Source organism: Solanum lycopersicum, chromosome 1 (genome assembly GCF_036512215.1).
Source record: "Solanum lycopersicum chromosome 1, SLM_r2.1".
Classification (NCBI taxonomy): Eukaryota; Viridiplantae; Streptophyta; class Magnoliopsida; order Solanales; family Solanaceae; genus Solanum; species Solanum lycopersicum.
Window position 1 is genome coordinate 2,411,448 of NC_090800.1, and position 16,952 is coordinate 2,428,399.

A 16,952-nucleotide genomic window follows, 5' to 3' on the forward strand; every position below is an offset into this window, starting at 1 on the left:
AAATACCACTCTCTACCATTAATAGTTTGGTCCAAAAACATTTAGGAAGAGCAAAGTGTACTAAAATGTTCTATTAGCAACAAATATAGGTTAATTATATTTACCTTTATTTTAAATTAAATGTTAATTTCATTCAAAATATATATATATATATATATATATATATAGTATAATTTCATCAATTAATTCTGACGAGGATATTGTGTACAAAGATTTTACTATCTATTTTAAGAGATGTGAGATTTGGATTTGAACTATCGAGTGCATGAACTACTATTTTATTTCAATGTATATGACACTTTTTTATTTTTCGAAAGTCAAACAATTTCAGTTTTGACCTAGAATATGCTTATGAAATTTTCATTTTTTTTAAAAAAAATGAAATTTATATATTGTAAACTACGTAAAACTAAAAAGTACTATTAAATGAAAATAATTGACAATTTAAAAGATATATATAAAAAACTTATGGCAAAAATAGATTTGTTTGAACTTAAAACTTCAAAATATATCACATAAAAAGTATATCAACTATTAGTCAAAATACATATAAATTATCAATTACTCATCTTCCCTACCTAAACAATGATGCAATTCAGATAAGAAATGAGAAAATGGATACTTAGAAATGTATTTTAATAAATAGTTATAGGTAAGAAATTCCACCTAAACAATGATAGAGAACAACGAATAATTAAGATATTTCTAATAAATAATAGATGATAATTCAAATAAAAAATTCGTACATTATTGAGTTCATGTACAAAAGTATTCAAATAAATAAATGAAACATCACTAGCACGTAGAAAGAGAAAAAAAGGATAAATATAGCCTGAACTAATGTAAATGATATGCAGATATCTTTCGTCAAACTTTAAAGACATGTCGTCTAAAAATTAGAGTATATATATATCCTTTATAATAACATAAATACACGTGTGATAATTTTATCCACTGATTCAATGACATCGTATGGATAAATAAGATTGCACTATGTGTTTTTATTTAGTCTTCTGTTAGAATCTTTTATACGATTTAGTTTTTGAACTATAGAAACACGATAACAAAGGATATTGCATATCATTTACGATAGTTAGTCGATAGTTTAGGTATAATTGCCTTTTTGTTTGTTCCTTGTAGAAGGCAGTGGAAACTAGAAAGTGGATAAAACTCACTTCCCCTGTTTTAGAGCACCAAAATTCTCTTTAACAATGGCTTCTTCATCATCATACAAAAAATTCGAGACGCGAAAACGAGATCCAGATCCAAAATCCGCTGTTCTATTGGTGATTGATATGCAGAACTACTTCTACTCCATGGGTAAACCGATTCTACCAGCAATCAAAACCACAATCGATCTCTGCCGGCGGAATTCCGTGCCGGTGATATTCACGCGCCACTGTCATAAGTCACCGGACGATTACGGCATGATGTACGAGTGGTGGAACGGTGATATTATCAGAGATGGAACCGTTGAAGCTGAACTTATACCGGAGTTAGATCGGAGAGACGGTGATTTGGTGGTCGAAAAACACACTTACAGTGCCTTCAGAGGTACTTTTTTTTTTTTTTTCAGTTACAGTCATTTTTTTGTGAAATTTTAGCTTGTTTTAGCTAAGAGTTGTCAAAAGCATAGTTAAACTATTACATTTTGTGAATTTCATTGGCATAAAATATGAATGTAGTCCTCCAACTTTGAGCTTTGATGAGTAAGACGTTTGAACTTGTATAATATTGAACAAATAGATATATACATCCTACTACGCTCGTCCTAGATACGTGTATCCTAGAGTGTAATTCACGTGAAATACACTCGTCTTACATGGAAATTGATTTGTATTATGTCGTACCACATGTGTCTATTTATTCAATTTTATATAAGTTTTTTAGTGTCTACTTGTGCGCATAGAAAGTTATGGAACGTAGATGCTAACTGAGGTCAAGATAAATGACATGCTTATGTATTATGCCAATCTGAGATCTCAACTAGATATTGTTCTATTTAAAGTGAAAGGTTTAAAAACACACATGAAGTATTTGTTTTTTTCGAGTTTCATTAATTTTATATATGAACTATCACCAAATGTTTATCAAAACACATTTTAACTACAAGTTGTTCTCTTTTTTCATACTTAAAATATCACTATTGTTCAGGTAGGACAAGGAACAACAAATAGTTGAGGTCTGTTTTGGTAAATATTTGGTGATACTTCAGGTAGGAAAAGTGAAAACAAATAGTTTAAGTAGGAAAATCGAATTATTGGGATATTTCAGGTGTGTTTTTGACCCTTCACTCTTCTATTTATCTACTTAAATTTCTTTTGTATTAAACACACTTAGATAATGAGTTGAGTTACATGCGCGTGTTGTTTTATGGAAATAATATTTGGCCAACTCAACATCCACGCGTCTTTTAATACAAAGAGCGACAACTTAGGTAGATAAAGAGAACAATGAATAGTTGACGTAACTCATGAGAAAATTGATAGTTAATGTGTGTTATTGACCATTTACTCTTTTAGCAAATAATCTTATGGACCTTTTAAACTACCATCTAAGGATATTTTTTTGAGTAAACTGAATACAAGTCTCAATCTTATATTTTGTAAGTTATTGTACATGTTAGATCACAATCTAATGTTTTGTATGTAAAGTTATTCAAGATACGAGCAAATATTAGACTTGAATTTAACCTTATCTACTGAAAAGGTAATTTTATAAGGACTATATTTGCATACCTTTGCAGATACAAACTTAGAGGAGAAACTGTTGGAAATGGGGATAAAGGAGGTAATAGTGACTGGAGTAATGACCAATGTGTGCTGTGAGACCACAGCCAGAGAGGCATTTATTAGAGGGTTCAGAGTCTTCTTTTCCACAGATGCAACTGCAACTTCCTCAGCAGAACTGCATGATGCTACATTGAAGAACTTAGCTTATGGTTTCACTTATTTGGTTGATTGCAAAAGGATTCAAGCTGCCTTTCTCAATTCCCCGAGCCCTCAAGAGTTGAGGTATAATAATCTATCTTGCTTGGTTTCTTCAAAAATTTCGATAAGTGCGTGTTGGATCCTGAACACTCAGGAGTAGGGTACTAAACCTGTGTGGCTCCGACACTTGAAAAAATATTGATAGGTGCATGTTGGATCCTTAGTACTTGATAGTTAAGGTACAATATTTATGTTGCTTGAACTTTTTTTAAAAAAATGTCGATATGCGAGTGTTGGATCCTGCACACTCAGGGGTTAAGTACACCAACAACAATATATGTTGCTCAAACTCTTCAAAAAATGTTTATAGGTGTGTTTGGATCCTTAGCACTCAAGAGTCGGGTACAACGACCTGTGCTGCTTTGTCTCTAAAAAATTGTTGATAGTTGTGGGTTTGGATCCTGAGCACTCGAGAGTTAAGGTACAACAATCTATGTTGCTCGAACTTTTCAAAAAATGTCGATATGCGAGTGTTGGATCCTGAGAACTCAGGAATCAAGTGCAACAACATATATTGCTCAAATTTTTCAAAAAATGTTTATAGGTGGGAATTGGATTCTGAGCACTCAACAGTATGGTAAAACGACCTATGCTTCCTTTAAAAGTAGTGTATTTTTAAGAGATCTGTCATGGGTTGACAATATTTTGGTGAGTATGAGCGACATAGATGACAACTATGACGAAATATTAGTCATGTCATCCTAATTTATGTGATGCACTTTGACTACGAACATTGTTTTTTTAAAAAAACATTTGAGACTTGTGGTCTAAGTTCGTTTAGACATTAGTTTTTTCGCTTCCTTTTTGTTAAAAAAATATTTCAAAACATGAATAACGCTTTAGGTTACACTGTTGCTTCGTGCCTTGTCACGGAAAGTAAATAAATAAGTAATAAGTTTTTTATCGTAGCTAATATTTCCGTGGTTAAACATCGTCTTTGTTATAGTTTAGTAGTACTAACGATGAGGTTTCATGGTGTATGCAATTTGCAGATAATATTGTAGCAACGGAGGAACTATGGAGAAATACTGTAGTGAGTAAATATTTGAGAATAAGCAGATAGATGTAAGATAAAATGAATACATGACAAGATGTACCTTCTCATGTCAAAGGTGAGTACTTATATGTATCGAGTGTTTACATTGAAATAATGTAATTTACCTTGAAAAGATATGTTTACGATAGGTAAATCTCATATATGTCCATAGGCTGGTCTTATATACATTATTTTCCATATTATATGTTTTGGAAATTCAATTATTTTCACTATATTTCTATAGGCTGTTTTTATGTAAATTATTTTCCATAAAATATGTTTTGGAACTTGTGAAATTATATGGAGAAATTATACGGAGTAGGTGGTGGCTACTGTTTTAACCTTTCAAACTATGAAAAAAGGTGACATCAATTGAGAGTATCATTTATTAAAGGGAAACTTACGTAAATATACTAAAATAAAAAATATTTACCAATTTATAGTAATGATATTTTTTTTTCACTTGATTTTTTTAATTCATTTATAATACAAGTTTAATACATATTACAAAGAACAATTTATCATTCATATATAATACAAGTTATAATGATGGATAATATATTTATCACACATTTTAATAAATTTATAGTACAGTGTGTTAATATTTTCCTTTCGAGTTTCTAAGAACGCATCCCTAGCGTATGGGGATTTGAACCAATCACTCCACAAAGAAGTTCAGCGTCTAAACCAGCTAACCCAACTGGCTTGTGTCTTTTGGTGCCTAATAAAATATGTCCACCTCAAAGTGTATATATATACATAATTTTTCGTAAATTAACGGATGCATGTGCACCAGTAGTGATACATGTGGGCCCGCCCCTAGTTCAAACTCCCATCAACAGTTATTGCAGTAGCACAGAAATTAGAAACATGTAACTGCAGGGGAAAATGAAATCTTATATTACACTTCTGTTACTTCAAGAAGTCAAAGTTATACATTGATTGAACTGTATGAAGTTGACGATAATAGGGTTATATCAGTGCGATGAAGGTAAAGAGCGCCAGCTATTGACAAGAAGCATAGCGTGATCTCGAGAAAAAGTCGACATCTGTTGAAGTATAACATTTTTCACGGGATGAGCTGCAGCTTCACCAGCGCGAGCAGCAAGTTCCAGATATACCACAGCTTGCATCCTATCCCCATCCTGTTCAAGATGATCGCGAGTGGTTATGAAATCGACTTCAAGCCTAACTACAGAGTTATGAAGATGGAATGAATGAGATATAAAGAAGTAAAAGTGGAAACAGATTGTCTACTCGCGATCCAGGTATCATCGTTGGGTTCTTACTGAAGACCGCAAACTTTAGCTAGACACTAGCAAGGCTTCGATTGTTCATATTTGGAGAGAGGCAAACAACTCCGCTGACTTCCTAGAAAATGAAGGTCACAAACATATAGAAGAGATTTGATAACCCGGGAAGTTGTTGGAAATGGAGTCTCTTCTCCTAACAGGTTCAATCCAAGTAAGTTTATGAAAGATACTAATTAGTTAATTTAGTCTTTTCAAATGTCCCCGAAAAAAAGGAACAAGGTGAGCACGAGTGGTTAAAAGATCACAAGATACAAACAAATAACGACTATGCTTCAGTCCTAGATAAGTTGTGTTCACTGGCTACTAGGGAAAATATTACATGTTCACTGGCTACTAGGGAAAAAAAAGGAATGAGATTTGGGTTTTATTCCGCGTTTATACTTCATTTATGAGGAAATTGAACTAGAAAAGGAGTGGAGGAGCAATTTAGGCACTACTTACAGAATACAGACTCAACCCATGCTCAAGCTGGGCTTTGCTATGACCTCGATCAGCTGCTCTCTTCATCCATTTTCTTGATAATTCATGAGACTGCATTAAACCTTCTCCAACCGAGTAGCATAATGCTGTGTTATACATAGCGCGGACATATCCACCTTCTGCTGCCCTCAAGTACCACTTTGCCTATGCAATTAAGAGGAAACCTTTTAAGTATAGTTCTCGTTAGGCATATTTCAGTAATATAAACAGACAGTTAACTTAAATGAGGTACACTTTTCATACCGTTTCCTGGAGATTTCTCTTCGGACCATGACCTTTATGTAAAGTAAGTGCAAGCTGGTATTGAGCACGAACATGACCAGAAACGGAAGCTTTATAAAGCCATTTAACAGCTTCCTTGGGGTCCATAGGATTCACTACATAAGAAGATAGAGTCAGTGTTTTGGACGTAAAGGCAACAAGGCTCTGTGGAAGGCAACATAAGACCGTCTGAACCCTAAAGCCTATATTGCCTCTTAACACAGCTGAATTCATAGGCCTAGACTTAATTGAATGAATATAACTCAGGGATCATAGATCATGAGTCCAGAACATATGATACTATCAACACTGCAAAGCTAGTTCTTTCACTTAGTAAACAACTCCAACAACAGACATTCATCCAATCCAAAGTAAACGAAGGAAGTATCTAGCACATAATCCGCACCAATACATGTGCTAGTACGAGTTAGCATAGACTTAATCAATTAGTTGAGGTGAGTGCAACCTAGCCCGACACTATAGTTGGCCTTGACAGTGTAGTGATTCTATCCATCTCCCTACGGTTTCTTTTGCTAGTATGAGTTAGCATGGACTTAATCAAATAGTCAAGGTACGTGCAACCTAGCCCGACACCATAGTTGGCCATGATTATGTAGTAATTCCACCCTAAAAAGCGAAAAGCAGTAACAATTACTAGTTAACCCAAGCTGTTGTGGTTCCATTTTCGAGCCTGTTTCCGATTCTTCCAACCTTGAATCTAGATTTCCATGTATAATTTAGATATTGAGCATCAAAGTTTATGTTTTTACGGAAAAAAAAATAATCCAACAATCTGAATACCTTGCAATAGAGAAATCCCCAAATTGCACTGACCAGCAGGGTCACCAAGCTCAGCAGCTTTTCTGTACAAACTAATCCCTTCTTCTCTTTTCCCCAACTCCCAATAAAGTAACCCAGCATCCACCATAGCTAGTGTAGACCCACGAGCAGCTCCTTTAAGGAAAGAATCAAGGGCTTTACTCAAATTACGCTTAACCCCACCTCTTCCATGCTTAAATCTCTTACCCCATCTGAGAAAAACCATAGATTCTCTTAAAGGTCGAAGTGCCTCGCACCAAGACCTGCATACTAGAGAAGATGCCCGTACATTCGACAGCGAAAACCTAGCAGCAATTTTCAAGATAATATCGTAGGGAAGCTGAGAAAAGTCTTGATTGTAGCAGTACTGATTACTACTACTACTACTGCAACAAGAATTTGATGATGATGGAGGAGTTGTTGTATTGATCTTTTTGGAGTGATCGGAAAAGGGGTTTTCCGATGGACGATTTTGAAGATGGGTCTGTTTTCTGATGAAAGGGAAAGCGGTGAAACGACGAAGGCCGTCGGAACTGGACTTGGTCGCCGGCCATGTTTTCTGATTCATGCCGGTGGAAGGAAGGAGCAAGGAAGAGAGAAAAATCAGAGCACTGGAAATTTTTTGAGGCTGTATATATTAAATTTCGTTTATTTATAATTAATGTTGTTTAAAAAGGTTTTTCGGTTATAATTTTTTTTAAACGGAAAAAGGATAAATTTATCTATAAATAATAATAAATGATATATAAATATCTCCGTCGTACTATTGAGATAATGGTGATCCTACCGTTTAAAAAATAGAGTATATGCACTTAATCTAAAGGAAGACTAAATAGGGATACATGACACAATTTATCCGTTGATAAATGTCAAATCGATGGATAAGATTGTGACACGTGTATGTCTATTAGAATAAAAGGGTATATCTGCTTTAGTTTTTGGACAGTAGGAATAACAATGTCCGAAAAATATGATGGAGAATATTTACATATCATTACGATAGTTTGAGGGTATATTTGTCATTTTTCTCTGGTTAAAAAAACACTATGAAGTTGATTAAAAAAGGGATTTAATATTTTCAAAAGACAAATAATACAATGAAAATTATTCTTCACACAAGTTTTTAATATTAGAAATATATATACATTGTATTTCAAATATATGTGAATCACATCGTATATATTGATATATTCTGAAGTTTAGATAATTAGGAAAAGAAGTAAACGAGAGAGACAATTACATGTGAATTTATTTGGACAGTGTAAAACTATACTAATATATCCAGTAACATTCCACAATTAGTACCTAAGGAGGATAGTACTGGCAAAGCACACACTTAATCGAGAGTTCAACATTTAATATATATACATAAAAATGTTTTAATCATGTATAAATAATTTAATTTTTCACCGAAGAGAATTCAGATAAACCCCTTGATCATAAGGTGGCTCCGCCACCGGAGGGTAGAGGGTATGTGTACACCCTCTCTAGACCCTAGTTGTGGAATTTCTAGTTGTTATTGTACACGATATTTAAATGGATTTACATGACGACTCTCTTGCTCGTTTCTCTTCAATGTCAGCTTGCCTCTCTTCCTAAGCATCTATATTTCGAAACGTATCTCTTCTTTCTTGCTTTGCTTCTCTCTCTAAGTATTTATTTTTCAAAATGTATCTAGAGTATATCTAATTTGATTAACAAGTATCTAAGATATATAGACTATCTCAATCGTCTCACTCCTATCTAGCTCCTCTTTTCTCTTTTCTCGTACGCATCTCTCCAAATTTCAACGTATCTAATGGCAAAAATTATGTATATAACTTAAAGTCTGATAGAAAATTATCAATTAGTGTAATACTATGATATTCTTTCAACCTATAGGAAAAATTAATAAATATAGCAAAAACATTTATGTAATTAAATAGTTTTTTTCCCCATAATAGCATTGATCTGAAGTGATAAAAATAAAGCTAAGTGAGTTATATATATAAACTTTAAAAGGCTCGTTTGGTAAAAGAGCTATAACTAATTTTTGAAATTAATTTAAGATAAATTCATTTCATGTTTGATTAAAAAAAATAGTATATTTTAAAATTATATTGTTATTTTTCTCTTATATAAAAAATAAAATAACTATACTCGAAATAATTAATCACTAAATAACTCATTAAATATACTAGGAAGGAGATTAAAAAAAAGAAGTATATACTGGATCCCTCTATTTAACTTATTATATGACATTTTTATTTTTCGAAAGCCAAACGATTTAAATTTAATTAAAAAATGCGCATGAAACCTTCAAAATTTTGAAATGCAATTTTTATATTTATAAATTATGTGAAAAATATTATAAGCCACAGTTATTAACAATTCAAAATAAATGAAAAATTTACGATAAAAATAAACTTATTTAAATCTTCAAAATAAATAAAAAATTTACGATAAAAATAAACTTATTTAAATCTCATAATTCAAAACTGTAACATAAATTGATAGAGGAAATTACAAGCAGAATGAAGACAATAGAGGAAGCTTCCATATATATAAAGCAAATTTAACCATATTATTGTGGGAAATATTATTTGATGTGGATATTTGTTAAAAAGAACAAAAAATAAAAAAATTATTAACTTTCTTGGTTCAATTGTTGAGAGATTTAAAAGAATATATTTATTTTTAGAAGTGTTTTTTTTAAATGATAAATTTGTCAAGCTTCCCAAAGAAAATAAATATTTTCTAAAAATATAGAAACAATTCTAAAAACCTATAATGTTGTTACTCGTACTTCTAAAATTAATTAGTCAAACACAAATTATTTCTCGTCAAAATTATTTTTTTTCAAAAAGATAGTTCTGACGAGAAAAAAAATATTGCCAAAAAAACCAAAAAAAACTAAAAAAAGAAAGAAAATATTTTAAGGTACTTTAATTTTAAACACTTGACACACTAGTTATTGTTCAATTTTGAGAGAGAATTCATCAACAAAATGGAAAACAAAGATTGAAATCGTAATTTTTCTTCATCTACATCATCGAATAGCGCGCCACGTGCGCTATTCATACTGCTCGATGAATTCATCATCGCGCTATTCATATCGCGCCATGAATTCATCGTTGAACTTTTTGAAACTCGCCATTATCGAAGGCATTTCTTCTTCAGCTGGCAAAATAGTTGTCCTTAGATGGAACACCCTACATAGAGAAACAATCAACCACTCTTCAATAATTGTAACAAACGTTTAGCGTAACAGGAAATGATCTCCTATAATCACTTAGAATAATAAAAATCGCGTAAACTAACCATTTTTTGGCCATGTCTTGGTACAATAGACACCGGCATAACGTTACATGACAATGTCATGGTGTTACACCGCGTGGAATTTGCAACTCCTCGACAATGTCTATTTTTCAATTACAAGGACGAAAAGTAGCTATATGTGAACTAATTGTAACAAGGGTAGCGTTAACAGGAAATGATCTCCTATAACCAGTTAGGATGATAAAAATCGTGTCAACTAACCACTTTTTGGCCATGTCTTAGTACAATAGACACCGGCATAACGTTACATGACAATGTCATGGTGTTACACCGCGTGGAGTTGCAAACTCCACGACAATGTCTATTTTTCAATTACAAGGACCGAAAAGTAGCTATATGTGAACTAATTGTAACAACGGGTAACGTTAACAGGAAATGATCTCCTATAACCAGTTACAATAATAAAAATCGTGTCAACTAACCACTTTTTGGCCATGTCTTAGTACAATAGACACCGGCATAACGTTACATGACAGTGTCATGGTGTTACACCGCGTGGAATTTACAACTCCACGATAATGTCTATTTTCGAATTATAAGGACGGAAAAGTAGCTATGTGCGAATTTTATCGTTATATTTGAGATGAAAAGAGTCGAAAGACCCTAGGATTGAACTCACTTACCCTTCTTTTTGGCCAAAACCCGAACCCGGGACAGTAGAGATGCCGGTTGCTTCCAACAACTTGAGACAATAGAAAACATCAGGAGCTTTCTCGAGCTTCTTTGCAGCGTCTATCGCTCGAGGAGGCAATTGAATTTGCGGGAAGGAATACATAGCACCTGTTATAAACAATCAATTTCCACGCGAATGTCAATAATTGGTCGCGTTTCAACGTCTAATAGAATACGAAAACATGAGAAATGACTCGCCTTCTGTGAAATTACAAACAACATTTTTGCAGCTGTTGAACCCGTCAGTCATTATATACGCCCTCCGTCTTAGTGACTCAAGGATGCCTTTGCTGCAAAAAGCATCAACTACTAATTGTCATGAAATTCATAAAAAAAAATTCGACAAAATCATTAAACGAGTAGAAGATGTCTGTATTCACGAAGTTAACGACACAAATTTCAACATCAATATATACAACGGTACTCAAAATTCCTACGTTGTTTAGATTGTCCAAAATTGTTACCTTACCCGTATCAAATCCTCTAAAATGCCCTACTTTTAGAGCATCTGACACGCACACATTGGCATTTTCAAGAGTCGGAGCAATATAAGTTCAAAACCAAGTGAAAAGAATTGAGACTTTCTACTCTAATTCCGACAATTCCACAGATGAAGTTCAAGTATTTAATGTAAGCAGAGATGTCAGCTGTAATTAGTACCTTTCTCTAGCAAATTGCTCGTACGAGATATCTCCCGGCTTAGGTGGATTCGCCAGTAACCCCAGCTGTTGAAACGAGAAAGAGTCTTGTCAGCACAGGCTTACGATTTAACAGAATAAGCTGGCAACAATTTTTAGGTAACATAAAAATAAGGTAAAATTCGAGACGTCAGACTCTATAACACAATTTTCTAAGATTTCCATCCTGGAAGGATAAATCTACGAGGGGATGAACGAAAATTACTCACAAATATTTGTGCAGGTACATTTGGACTGAGCGATATCGAAGCAACCTTGTATATCTCTTCAACCGACTGCAACATCAAATCAGAGAAAGACCACGTCTCAGTAATACATCGATTATGCTTTGGGAAATAACACAACCCTTGAATGTTTTATAACATAGATCATTTTGGAATTAACTCAAATTGATCGAAAAAATTCTTTTCAAATTTAACTCTAAGTTCATTTCTATATACTAGGATAGCATGTTGCTTGGACACTCCAAGAATGTTGCCACAATCCCGTCGTATCCTAAAAAATGCGACACTTTTTAGAGGATCCGACATGAACTCGGCGTGGAGGGATCAGCACTTTAGCAAGAAGCAAGATTATTTCGAGTGAACTTCAATTACTGTCATTCGAATTGGGGACGGAGATACAAACCTTGGGAGGAATGTTGGTCATCTCAAAGTATCCACCACGCTGTCCACATTCGCCCCAATAACCTTTGGAGACCGTATGAAATGAAACTAGCTGAAGCTCCTTGCTTACGGGTGGACCCATATCGAATAAAACCTACGAATTTTGGTGAACATGGACGTTATTCGAGATACAATATTATATTTAAGGGTTGACAAATTCTTAAAGTGCAAACTATATTTGTATATTACCTTTCGTGCACTTATGAAGGGATGCTCATCTTGATAAATATTTTGTTGATAAACTTCGTCTCCAAGTAATACCAAATTTTCTTCGTAACAGAATTGTATTATTTGTCTTAGATTTTGTTCACTAAGACACTGTCCGGTAGGATTTCCGGGGTTTATAATCACCATTGCTCGTACCTAGGCAATAATACAAGCATAAGATGAATGCATACACCGGTAGTATAAAAAATTGACTACACTATCCGTGTAAATAACTTAAATCCTCGTAAAAGTGTCAATATGAAGACTCAACCCTATAAAAAGGGTTCAAGTTGCCTGTCCTGGAAAATATTTGTTAGTGCCAAGTTCCGTATGTGCTGTAACAGTCCTTTTTTTCTACGAAATGTGGACTCTGGCACAACCTAAAACCTATGCTCGAACTCTCCTAATATGTTGCTGCACCCTAGTTGGATCCTCCAAAAATGACGTACTTTAGGAGGATCCGACACACACACGATGATAATATATGAAGAGTCCGAGCAACATACAGGCGAGAACGTGTCTGCAGACTGCACGTATCTGAAAAAGCAAAATTTAGGCATATATACTCACAGTTATTCCGTTCTGTCGGGCTTGCTCAATAGATTGTCGAAGGTCATTGATATCAAGACCCCAGTCTGCAGTCTCTTCAAGATAGTACGGAACAAGAGAACCCCCATACAATGATATTGTAGCAGAGTATAGCGGATACTGCGGAACAGGAACCAACACCTAACAAGTAGTATGTAACCGTAAGGAATATACGAAGCCTGTAAAATCAAGAAACTGAAAGAATTTTCAGAACATATTGGTTGGCCTTTCCCCCTTCTTTTTGGTTATATAGTTACCCCGTCATTTGGACCCCGAATGATAGTATGTAATATCTGCATGATTCCTTTGCTGGCTCCGTCCGTAAGAAATATGAGTTCCGGATCACTGTCAAAAGAAAAACCAGAAATGTAAGCTTAGTTACTAAATTGAAGTCACCGAAAAGAGACTAGAAAAAACGAAATGACCTCGGATATCCATCACGTCTCTCAATGAAATCTGCAATTTCTTTCCTTACACCAGGAATGCCACGGGAGTCGCTATACGCACCTAATTAACCAGCAATATAAAGTTACTCATTTCTTAAAACGAAAGATCATACGATAGTAGGAAAATCGAGGCAAAAAAACCTATAACAACAACGTGTACAAGTAGTTGCTAATCGATAGCTCAAGAAGCAGGAATGATAAATGCAGGCTTTCGAAACGAGATAACAGTATAGATTTTTAAGCATATAAGAAGGAACTATAGTTTTAATTCAGAACAGTAATAAACGATGACAACTATAATCCGATGTTCACTTAAACACAAAAAAGGGGATAGTAACTCTCGAAGAAGAATTATGTTTGTGCTTCTCTATGGAAGAGAGAATTAAAGGAAATAAAGACGGAGTCAGAGAGGCATAGCAAGTAGAGCACCGTGCCACATAAAATCTATGTTGTTCTGACTCTTGAAAAATACCGTCGGGAATGTGTCGGATCCTCCAAAAGTATGCATTGTGGGGTACCCGACATCCATGAGACAACAACATTTTCGGAGGGTCCGAGCAAAACGGATGATGAAAATTACCATACTCAATTCCTACAATAATATATAGTTTTAAGTGGAAAGGATACCTAGACCTCCAGAATTCAACGAAAGATAATGTTTAGCTTTTGCGATTGCGTCAGCAGGGAATAGTTGTCCGACATTAGGATCATCTAGTAAAAATGGAGCTTGGCAGAGAGCAATGACCTGAAAATAAAGAGTGCCAACGCTTTACGTATGCCAAAACCATAAGCGTCTCATAGAAGTGACATTCAAAAATTACAACAAACCTGGCGCGGAAACGTCAGCGGCTTCTGTCCGAGGGCATGCGGATTACCTACATTTGTGAATATAATCTGCATAGCAAGAAGAAATCATGAAATTGTTACACAAGTATAGTAAAGTCACTAAACTAAGTATTTATAAGTCAAAACCACACCTCAAATATCTCGATTTTTCGAGTTTCATACCTTAACTATTAAATGCGCTAGTTTTCTACTAGAAGTATTAACAAATGTTTATCGAAACACACCTCAACTATCAATTTTCCCTTTTCATACCTGAAATATCACTATCGTTTAGGTAGGAAAAGGGAAAAATTGTTAGTTGAGGTATGTTATTGAACTCGTAAAGTCACTAAACTATGTGGTTATGCCCAAATACAAATCATCAAAACGTCAAATATCCGATGTCGGAAAATGAAATGTCATTGCCCACATCATCTTTTTTGCTACTATCCACATACATTCTTTTAACACATTCACATTGTCATAACTCATAACCTATATTTTTTAACATAAACAATCAATAAAACATCAAACGAAAAAATCAAAGCAATTTTGAACCACATTTTTCCACGCTACAATTAAATCGATTCCGTGATTCAAAAGCGTTTGCTTTTACCTTCTTTCCTTCCTTCTGAAGCTGAGAAGCTCGAAGATAGAGCTCACCTCGTACAGCATATTGACACTTCTTCACATTCTCATTCAAATTCTCATAGTCCAACGGCTTAGACGACATTATAAACAATTAAAAATAGCACCTCCTTAACCTACAACGTGTAAATAGAAACAATATAATTAATGGCAAGAGTACTACTACTACTACTAAAAAAAGTCAGAAATTAGCGACAAACAAAATTTTATATCTAAACAACAAAGTCATCACTAATCCTATTTTTTTTCGATGACAAGAAAAACCCGCTACCCTTTGGGCGTACCAGGGTAAAACCCGCTCCTATATATGCAATAGCTCGCAAACTCATCATTCACCATATTTAACGACAAATTATCAAAAAATCTACTAATTACAAGTTATTTAGCGACAAATCAGCCACGAAAAATTGCGTAAAAAGAAACAATATAACTAATGGTAAGAGTAGTACTACTACTACTACTACTATTAAAAGTCAGAAATTAGCGATAGACAATTTTATATCTAAACAAACAAAAATCATCACTAATCCAATTTAGCAACAAATTATCAAAAATTCTAATAATTATAAACTATTTAGTGACAAATCATCCACAAAATTCATAGTTTATTTCACTTTTTTCTAGTTGAAAACAAGCATATTAAAGAATTATATAAACATCATTTAACTATATTAATCTAGTAACCACAATAATACAACAATTTCACAAAAAATGAGTACCTCAACAATTCAAGATTTTGAACAAAGAAAATCAAAAATCAAAATTCATGCTAATCCTATTTAACATAAAATTAGTATAAATTATCAAGAACTTTGATCATTACAAGGTATTTAGCAACAGATTAACTACAAAGTTCATAGTAATTTTTAGTGGAAAATTATACTAAGAAGATTATATAAAAATAATTTAACCACTTGTTTTTTGAAACTAATTTACTTTTAATTAGCTCAAAAAAATAACAATTACCTCAATAATTCTAGCTCTTGAACAAGGGAATTTCAAGAAATGGAAAAACACAATGGATTTTGTGCAGTTAATTTAACATGATTTTAGTGTATATTTTCAGTGGGTGTTTTTTGTCATATTATTTGCTCCACGTGGCAGGCATGCAGATATGATGATTTGTCATCATATAAACTGATGGGACCCTTTTTTTGAGATGTGTGCCAAACCAGATTAGTTCATTACTCTCCGTCTCATTTATATGAATTAGTTTAACTTGACACAAAGTTTAAGGAAAAAGTGAGATTTTGAAACTTAAAATCTAAAATAAGTGACAGACGTTTATAAGGTTAGAAATTATTTCATCAAGAGAAAAGACATACAAATATAAAATCAAAATTGTCTTGTATTTGTATAAAGATACCTTAATTTTTAAAGTGTTTAATTACCCCACAAAACTATTTTATATCTCTCGTCTATTTAGTCGGACGTGTTGCTCACTGGCCTTATGATAAAATTCAACTCGATCCGACCCTATTCTTTTAAGAAAAAGTCATTTTCTCCTTCTTTTTTTTTCTTCTCTGTATTCTTGATTCAGGTTTTCTTTATTCAACTATTGAATGTGGGGTTGCTTTTAGTTGCAACCCTTTTGCTGATTTAATAGTGCTATATAGTCCATAAAATTATTATGATTCGAAATTCTCAAAATAAAATGATCGAAATTTATCGTGGACATCCGTTAAAATATTGACAATAGATCCAGTTCATCCCACGTGAAAAACGAGCACATTTTCATGTTCAAACGAGTCCCAAAGCAAGTAACCACATATTTTATTAGTTTTCATGTGTTATAGTTAATGAAATTTTGTGATCTGGAATACCCAAAACAAAATGGCCAAAAATTTTCATGGATGTCCGTTAAGACGTTGACAGTGTATCCAGTTCGTCCGCGGGAAAAACAAGCATATTTCCAGTTCAAACGAGTTTCAAAGCAAATAAACATATATTTTATCGATTTTCGTGTGCTATAGTCCATGAATTTTT

General features: G+C 33.6%; 3 protein-coding genes across 4 annotated transcripts; 1 reads left to right on the top strand and 2 right to left on the bottom strand.

Annotated features, from left to right (window-relative positions):
- Positions 1-1,028: 1,028 nt before the first annotated feature.
- LOC101252316 (nicotinamidase 2) lies at positions 1,029-4,174 on the top strand. Its single transcript, XM_004228509.5, has 3 exons — positions 1,029-1,554; positions 2,747-3,014; positions 3,983-4,174. The coding sequence occupies exons 1-3, from the start codon at positions 1,212-1,214 to the stop codon at positions 3,984-3,986; spliced, it is 615 nt and encodes a 204-aa protein (XP_004228557.1). The 5' UTR covers positions 1,029-1,211; the 3' UTR covers positions 3,987-4,174.
- Positions 4,175-4,903: 729 nt separating this feature from the next.
- Positions 4,904-7,662, bottom strand: LOC101252015 (F-box protein At1g70590-like). 2 transcript variants are annotated; one of them, XM_004228508.5, is made up of 4 exons: positions 6,882-7,662; positions 6,063-6,196; positions 5,781-5,963; positions 4,904-5,171 (listed from the first exon to the last, which is right to left on the bottom strand). In XM_004228508.5, exons 1-4 carry the CDS (start codon positions 7,465-7,467, stop codon positions 5,004-5,006), a joined length of 1,071 nt encoding a protein of 356 aa, XP_004228556.2. In that variant the 5' UTR covers positions 7,468-7,662; the 3' UTR covers positions 4,904-5,003. The 2 variants fall into 2 exon arrangements, with proteins under 2 accessions (XP_004228556.2, XP_069152162.1); XM_069296061.1 differs by having other exon boundaries at positions 4,904-5,218; positions 6,882-7,538.
- A 2,139-nt stretch (positions 7,663-9,801) lies between these two features.
- Positions 9,802-15,998, bottom strand: LOC101251709 (glutamate--glyoxylate aminotransferase 2-like). Its single transcript, XM_004228507.3, has 14 exons — positions 15,933-15,998; positions 14,935-15,082; positions 14,322-14,387; positions 14,121-14,238; positions 13,473-13,554; positions 13,305-13,392; positions 13,030-13,188; positions 12,442-12,615; positions 12,215-12,346; positions 11,797-11,862; positions 11,550-11,614; positions 11,088-11,179; positions 10,841-10,997; positions 9,802-10,090 (listed from the first exon to the last, which is right to left on the bottom strand). Exons 2-14 carry the CDS (start codon positions 15,049-15,051, stop codon positions 9,985-9,987), a joined length of 1,422 nt encoding a protein of 473 aa, XP_004228555.2. The 5' UTR covers positions 15,052-15,082; positions 15,933-15,998; the 3' UTR covers positions 9,802-9,984.
- Between the last annotated feature and the right edge of the window lie 954 nt (positions 15,999-16,952).

What these genes read in the sequence shown, in the direction of transcription:
- LOC101252316 (XM_004228509.5), top strand. Translation starts at nt 1,212, where the DNA reads ATGGCTTCTTCATCATCATACAAAAAATTCGAGACGCGAAAACGAGAT. An exon ending in CACTTACAGTGCCTTCAGAG is followed by an intron (nt 1,555 to 2,746) that starts GTACTTTTTTTT and finishes ATACCTTTGCAG; the next exon opens with ATACAAACTTAGAGGAGAAA.
- LOC101252015 (XM_004228508.5), bottom strand. Translation starts at nt 7,467, where the DNA reads ATGAATCAGAAAACATGGCCGGCGACCAAGTCCAGTTCCGACGGCCTT. An exon ending in AGAGAAATCTCCAGGAAACG is followed by an intron (nt 5,964 to 6,062) that starts GTATGAAAAGTG and finishes TTAATTGCATAG; the next exon opens with GCAAAGTGGTACTTGAGGGC. An exon ending in ATGGGTTGAGTCTGTATTCT is followed by an intron (nt 5,172 to 5,780) that starts GTAAGTAGTGCC and finishes CATCTTGAACAG; the next exon opens with GATGGGGATAGGATGCAAGC.
- LOC101251709 (XM_004228507.3), bottom strand. Translation starts at nt 15,051, where the DNA reads ATGTCGTCTAAGCCGTTGGACTATGAGAATTTGAATGAGAATGTGAAG. An exon ending in GTTGAATTCTGGAGGTCTAG is followed by an intron (nt 13,555 to 14,120) that starts GTATCCTTTCCA and finishes CTGGTTAATTAG; the next exon opens with GTGCGTATAGCGACTCCCGT. An exon ending in GGTTTTGGCCAAAAAGAAGG is followed by an intron (nt 10,091 to 10,840) that starts GTAAGTGAGTTC and finishes TTCTCTATGTAG; the next exon opens with GGTGTTCCATCTAAGGACAA.